Source organism: Acomys russatus, chromosome 6, assembly GCF_903995435.1.
Source record: "Acomys russatus chromosome 6, mAcoRus1.1, whole genome shotgun sequence".
Lineage (NCBI taxonomy): Eukaryota > Metazoa > Chordata > Mammalia > Rodentia > Muridae > Acomys > Acomys russatus.
This window is the reverse complement of record NC_067142.1, coordinates 63,083,880-63,091,636: the sequence shown is the minus strand read 5'-3', so window position 1 is coordinate 63,091,636 and position 7,757 is coordinate 63,083,880. Positions and strand designations below refer to the sequence as shown.

Here is a 7,757-nt window from a genome sequence, read left to right as displayed (position 1 = left end):
GGTTGCCTGTCTCAGGCTCACTCCTGCTTTGGGTCCTCAGTCCTAGGCAGGGTCCTTTTACTCTCCGGCTTGCTCCTGGTCCCAGGATGTATCAGGGCCTGCTTGGTGCTGGACTAGTGTTTAGCTCAGGCTAGCTCCCTGTTACCAAGCTCCGAGCTCCCAGAACCAGACTGGTGGTTGTCTCAAGATTGCTTTTTTTTTTTTTTTTCAGAGAATTTTAGACTGCTAATCATGTCAGAACACTGAGCATAGACATAGCCTCTCTTCTCTCTCTGCCACCTACTGACACACATGTGAGAAAGCAGCTACATCTGCAACACTTCTAGGGGCAGATGATAATATTTTTCTTTTGAGAACGGTCCTTACTATATAGCCCTGACTATCCTGGAACTCACAATGTACAGCAGGCTGGTTTGGGCTCATAGGAATCTGCTGATCTCTTCCTCTGCATTTTTCCTTATCATTAGTGATGGTGAACTTTTTTTTCTTAAATGTGTCAGCCATTTGTATGTCTTCTGATAAATGTCTATTTTGATTTATTGTCCAATTTCTCTTTTGAAGCTACTGTATTACTCTGTAGCCTCATATGGCCTGGAACTCACTTTGGGGCCCAGGTTAGCTTTGAGCTCTAGGATATCTTCCTGACTCACTTTCCTGAGTACTGAGGCCACAGATGTTGAACCACCTAGCTTTGTTGTCTTCCTCAACACAGGGTGGTTTGATTTTATCTCACGCTATTCCATTTCTGGAGTTACTTATATATTCTGAATATTAACATTGACCCTCAGTAATAATATATACCAATAGAGAATTATCTGAAATTGATAAGCAATCCAATTTATAATAACTACAAAAATAAAACATACAAAGGGAAATTTGACCAAAATGTGAAAGAGATGTATAGTCAACAAAATCTTGAAAGAGACTGAAAACAAAAGACATAAAGAATGGAGAGATAGGAGGAATCAGTATTGTTAAAATGTTCATGCTATCTAAAGTGATCTTTAAACTCAATGGAACCAATAACAAAATACCAATAAAATCATTCACACAAAACAGAAAAATAATCTTAAAACCTGTATGGAAACATGTCTTAGTTAGGGTTTCTATTGCTGCAGTGAAACACCATGACCAAAAAAACAAAACAAAACAAAACAAAACAAGTTGAGGAGGAAAGGGTTTATTTGGCTTACACTTCCCCAGCACTGTTCATCGTCGAAGAAAGTCAGGACAGGAACTCAAACAGGGCAGGGTTGTGGAGGCAGGGGCTGATGCAGAAGGCATGGGGGGATGCTACTTACTGGCTTTATCACATGGCTTGCTCAGCCTGCTTCCTTATAGAACCCAGGACTACCAACCCAGGAGTGGTACCATCCATAATAGGCTGGGACTCCTTCATCAATCACTAATTGAGAAAATGCCTTACAGCTGGATCTTATAGAGACATTTTCTCAATTGATGTTTTCTCTGTTTAGATACCTCTGGTTTGTGTGTCAAGTTGACATAAGACTAGCCAGCACAAAACATAAAGGAAATAGGCAAAACTCCCAAGCAAAAGGAATAAAGCAGGAGATATTCTACTATATGGATTCAAAATATGCTGCAGAAACACATTAATCAAAACAGCATGGCCATTGACCTTTTCATTTTGTTTTATTTTGCATTAGTTCATTTTTCTATAGTTTTATTAAGATAATTTGAAGCACAATATACAACCCATTTACTCAAAGTATATGGTTTGATGTATTTTTGACGTACAACAAAATAATTATTGTAATAAAGACAGTAATCACATACATAAAACTTTCGGCATGTTGTGACCTTCTAAGAGAAGCATACAGTAGATGCTCTTTCCTCAGGTTGGCAATTTGGGGACGATACTGTCTTTTAGACACAGTCTGAGAAATGTTCACAGAGCTACCATTGTAGTGAGAATTCTGGGTTTCTTTAAAAACACAGAAATGTTATGGGAATATGTTTTTTTGTTTTAATCCCAGGTGTGTGATATGAGGCTATTTCAGATTGTCCACAGCAGCTGACTGTGATTTGCCTCATGCTCTAGCAGGGGCATGACTTTGCCAGCTGCAGATGGTTTCTGCAAGTGTAGGATAAGTTCTAGAGCCCCAAGAGGTGCTGCTGTGGCTGCTGCTCCCCCTGTTGCTGCTATTCCTGCTGCTGCCGCTGCTGCTGCTGTTGCTGTTTGCTGTTTGCTGTTTGCTGTTTGCTGTTGCTGTTGCTGTTTGCTGTTTGCTAGCTGGAGATATCATGATATGAAGATCAAATTTGCCCCAAGGAACTAGAGACCCTCTAATCAGCAGGAAGTAGTCTAATGAGATAGACACCCCCTTTCTCCTCTAACCTTCTTCCTCTCCTACCTACTGTTGGGAGGTTGGAAGGGATAAGGGTGGTGTCCCTAGATAAAAGAACCCACAAAGTAGCAAAAGCCTGGTTACATACCATCCTCTTAATTCCTTTAGGTGGGGTCTCTCACAAATGGTTAAAAAGTGAGGTTCAAGTCTTTCAAGATCAATCTGTCAAAGCTGGAGTGTAAGACCAGCCTTTGGCTGTTGGCTCAGCCACATGATGTGAGTGAGCGAGCACGGATTGGAGGCTTGGGAATTGCATTTCTCTAATCTCATTTGCAGTATGATGCGGACAGGTCAGCTAGTCGTTGCTTGGCTTAGAAGGTGGCAGTAATAAATCTGAGTCATTACTGGAGGGTCTATTTGAGGCTCAAATAAGAAAACTTTTGTGGCAGCCTAGTCCATTTCATAGCTTCCCAGAAAATGTCACGTCTAAGATTTCTGCCATTAGCCTATTTTTTGGGGCAGTTTTTGTGGTTTTATTTAAAGACAAATAAAACACGCACTCAAGCCATCTACTCATTTTCTTCACTGCGTAGCCTGGCGTTGGGATTGGTGACTCTGATGGCCAGCTGTGCCGCTCTTTCTACGATGGCTTTTCGGTTCTTGGAGGAAACACTGTGAGCAATCTCAGCACAGTAAGATTTGTTGCGCATCAGCAGCACTTCCAGCTCCTTCACATTGTGGACCAGAAACTTCCGGAAGCCACTAGGCAGCATGTGCTTGGTCTTCTTGTTGCTCCCATAACCAATGTTGGCCATCAGGATCTGGCCCTTGAATCTTCTCTGCACCCTGTTGTCGATACCTCTGGGTTTCCGCCAGTTTTGCTTAATTTTGACATATCGGTCTGACTGGAGCCTGATGAACTTCTTGGTCCTCTTTTTAATGATCTTAGGCTTCACCAGAGGCCAGAGGGCAGCCATGATGCTGCAAAAGAAATGGCAGCCACCTAGCAGGCAGCGCCGAGGAAGAAGCTCATTAGTCTATTTTTAACTCATAGTTAGTTTGCAAATACTTTGAACATAGCATAATAATTAATTTAGATGAACTAGTTCAAAGAAGTCGTCTTACAAAACAGGCATAAGCCATGCTATTCCGTTTGAAGTAGGGGTTGGATGCTGAGAACAGGGGCATTTTCTACGGGCTCAACTTTCACATTTTCATTAAATTTTATCATACTGTGGTAATAACCCATAACATGAAATCTACTCCCTTTAAGATTTTTTTAAGTGGGCAATGGAATAATAGTGGTAGCCACACTCCTTGGTGATGGAGTCCTAACATTTATTCATCTTACATAACAGACTTATGTGAGTTCGACACTTCAATCCAATTGTATACCTGACAGTTCTATCTTAAGTCTTAGCAGGAGCCTTAAAGAAACTTTCAGATTCCTTGTCTCATCTTGTGGCTAAGCTTGGTCATCAAATTGATCGAGAAGTAAGTGTATTAGGAGGAGGGAAAGGCTGAGCCCAAGTGTGGATGGCACTGTCCAACAGGAAGCCTTCTTCATATACTTCTCTGCTTCCTGGCTGCCAGAAACTGACCAAGTCTCCTTTATCTCATTCTGCTCCATGCCCAGCAGGCCCAGAAACCTGGAACCCACCTACACGGACTGAAACCTTGGACACTGAGGGCCAAGTGAAACAGTCCCATCCTTTACATTGCTAATGTCAGGTGTTTGTCAGAATGACAAACATTCTGGCACGTTCTCAGGAATGATTTTCCCTCCACTATTTCCCTTTTCATAACACGGCCCACCATCTACACAGCAGATCAAGTCCTGGGTTTAGAAGCCATCCTTAACCCAGAGCTTGTCAGCCTGACTCTGAATCTACCCATGTCTCACCAGCTCTATTATGTCCCCTTTCAGGCTTTTATTATGTCAGACCTGATACAGCAGGCAATGCAGTGCCCACTCAGATCCCTCAGGGGCTTCTCACCCAACTTTCCAGGGCTGGCGTTTGTGCCTTGGTACTAGAGGACACCCCCTTCCCATCTCCGAAGGTCGCTCCGTCTGCCTGGGACAGGCTGTAAGCGCTGAAGAATCAGTGTCCGCTGTTTCACAGCAGAGGCTCAACAAAGGACTTCGCAAGTGGGTGTGTAAACATCCCAGCTCCTTGCCTTTGGGAGGAACTTGCTCAAGGTGCAGTTTGCACTAGCTTCCTGAGTTTCTCAGCAGGGTTAACCTCCAGGTACTTCCCTCGTAGCCGAGTTCACTGCACATCCTTTGTTGCTTCCTTTTTCTGAATTACGTCGGAGTTTTGGCCAACATGTTGTCTGCGTTTCCTTAATGCATTAATGTGGCCTGTATCTTTGTCTCTGTGCTTGTTATGGAATCCAAACCAAGAGGCTGCTGGAACAGCCTCTTCCCCACTATGAGCCCTTTCTGCACATCAGCCAGTCTGAAACTCCAAAAATGTAAAGTAGACCACAAGCTTCTGTTCAGATCTCATCCCACTTAATATCCCACTTTCTTAATATAGCCCAGGAGGGCAGGCTGCAGCCTTGTCTGACAGTATGCTTTCACATCACTGCTGACACACTAAGTCACTGCCTGCAACTTGAATGTATTAATTCACTCATGTCTAAAACCATTTGTGCGTATTTCTTCAGCCAGGATCCTTTGGCCCCTAACTTCCAGGGCTGAGCTTCCTTTTAAAGTTTCAACCCTGTATCAATTTGTCACTTCCTTGAAGAAATTACTTTGCAACTTCCTCTACTTATTGCAGAACTTCCTTATTTATAACTCTTATCTCTAAAGGTATCACATTTACTTATTGAGGGGGCATGTCACCGTACTCAGGTGGATGCCAGAGGATAACCTGTGGGAGTGGGTTCTCTCCTCTCATCATGTGGGTTCTGGGGGTTGAAGTTGGGTCATCAGGCTTGGCAGCAAGTGCCTTAAATTGCCAAAGCATCTCTCCTGGTATCCCACAGCTCTTGGGATTACCTCGATGCCTGTGTATTTATTTATTGCATTCCTGTTTACTGGACCCTTGCTGTTAAGACAGAAACATCAAATGTCCCATTCTCCCTTTGTTCCATCACCTGGAACAGCCCTTGGCACTTCGTGGGGGCTTTGGTATGTTTTTATTGATCACATTCAGTGAATGTGTCTGCAGTAAACGTTTCATTTATCTTTTGCCAAAGTGATAATCTAACCACTAAAAAATGATAATTTGAGGGCTGGAGATGTAACTCAGGTGGCAGAGTACTTACCTCCCATGCTAGAATGCCTGCATTTGATCCCCAGTGCTCTCTAAGGCGAGGTGGTGGCTCATGCCTGTAAACTCAGCTTGCAGGAGGTGAAAGCAGGAAGATTAGCTGTTCAAGGTTACATAGCGAGTGTGAGGCCAGCTTCAGATACACGAGACTCAGAAAACAAAGCAGAATAAAAATTATTTCTCTTGTTGCTATTTTACTCTAAATGTAAGAAATAAAAACAAACAACTGGAGACATAGTCCAGAGGTTAAACCACTTGCCACACAAGAAGAGGACTGGGGTTCTTATCTTCAGAACCTGCATCAGCGCCAACTGAACGTGGCAGCTCATCTGTAATTCCAGCCTTACAAGGCAGAGATGGGGTGGGGGTGGGGGTAGGGGGTGGGGAGGGCGGGGGGGGGGGGGGAAGAGGGGGAATCCCCAGAGCAATTGACTAGGAAGCAGGCCATATCCTTGAGTGCTGGGTTTGACTGAAAGGCTTTACATCAAATGAATAAGTTAAAAGAGTGACCGAGGAAGATGCTGCCAACATCTAATGTAATGGCTAATCTTGGTTGTTGTCAACTTGGTTACATCTGGAATCAAGTGAAACCCAAGCAGCCGGACATAACACGCGACTGGTTTTCTTGATCAGATCATCTGAAGTGGGAGAGACCCACCCTAAACCTGGCCCACACCTTCTGATGCCATCCTGTGTAAAAGGACTTGGAAGGAAGCTTTTGCTTTTGCCTGCTTGCTCTCACTCTTGCTGACAAGTTCATCTATCCTGTTTCCCAGGCCTTTTCTCCAGTGGTTTTAGAACCTACGTCTTCAGGATTCCAATGTAGAGTGAAGACTGTCAGTCCTGTAGTAATCTTCTTGGACTCCAGCACCAGATTGGGACAGCTAAGACACCCAGTATTGTGGACTGGACTGGATCCTTGGCATTTCCAAAGGGAGATGGCCATTGTTAGACCACTCACTCCACACCCTGAAAACCCCTCTAATAAATCCCATATTTATGTATATGAGCTGTTGGTCATGCCAGGATTGTAATAAGCAGTGACAATAGTAGGTGAATGAGATAATATCTGTAATATAATTGAAACTGAAAAACCAAATTAGCAGCGATTGTCCTGTGTCTTGTGACAACTGCCCGAGGGAGTCCTTTACGCTTTACCAAGCTTCTCTGATAATTACTATCACGGCAATGCTGCAGGAAGCACCATTCTTCAGATGGCGAGACTGAAGTTCAAGATGTGTGTGTGTGTGTGTGTGTGTGTGTGTGTGTGTGAAGAGCTTTGCCGAAGCTCAGACCATTTGCTAGAGGTAGCAGTGGGATTATCACTGCTTGGGGATTCCAGACACCTGTAATCTTTCACTGTCTCTTACAGCATCCCCTGCCCATGCCTAGCCCAGGCACAGAGTAGATGCCCACTACCTACTTGTTGGTAGGATAAAGGGCAGGCACTGAGACTATTAGGAGCGCAGTCCATGTGGGAGCCTCTTGGATGGCTTGCCCAAGTGATGCTGCCAATTGTTGCTGCTGCTAGTGGTCCAGAATCACGTGGTCAGTAGGGAGGCTGTTGTCTTTTTCTGAAGCATATTTACCACTGGCAATAAATATTTGATGCAGGTGAACACCTGCTAAATTGATGTTACATTTTAATATATTGTTAGTTGACCCAGTGAAGAAGTACACTGGTTAAATAAGTAATATGTATAATCAGCTAATGTGCTTTGATGTCCACTGTGGTGAGCTGATCTTTTTAACATCTATTAAGAGAATCAACCTATCTAAGGCGTAGGCGTTCCCTATAGCAAATGGAGGGCAGGGCATTAATAGGTTTCTTCTTAGTTATCAATAATAGATTGATTCTTTTTACAAAATTCAATTTGTAATTCAGTATTAGTCCACTTATTGCTTAGACAGAGGCTTGCCATGTGTCCCTGGATGAAGAAATCAGCACGCTTGTGACTCATATGCTGTGTCCTGCAAAGCAGACATGAAACAGGGAGGGAGAAAGACGTTAGGGAGGATCTAGAAAGGGTTGCTTTTCTGCTAGTGTGAGAAAAAAAGATAGTAGCAGGAAAGTGAAATGTAATTCTCTTTTTGAGGGGAAAGTCAACATCTAGAAGAAAGGGGTCCTAAGCTGTTGGGGGGGTCCATGTTTCTTTTTCTTCATTAT

General features: G+C 43.5%; 1 protein-coding gene and 1 pseudogene across 1 annotated transcript; both read right to left on the bottom strand.

Moving 5' to 3' along the window:
- Positions 1 to 213: 213 nt before the first annotated feature.
- LOC127191229 (uncharacterized) lies at positions 214 to 333 on the bottom strand (annotated as a pseudogene).
- Positions 334 to 2,831: 2,498 nt separating this feature from the next.
- Positions 2,832 to 3,286, bottom strand: LOC127190652 (60S ribosomal protein L32-like). The gene has a single exon (XM_051147790.1). It carries the CDS (start codon positions 3,284 to 3,286, stop codon positions 2,879 to 2,881), a length of 408 nt encoding a protein of 135 aa, XP_051003747.1. The 3' UTR covers positions 2,832 to 2,878.
- Between the last annotated feature and the right edge of the window lie 4,471 nt (positions 3,287 to 7,757).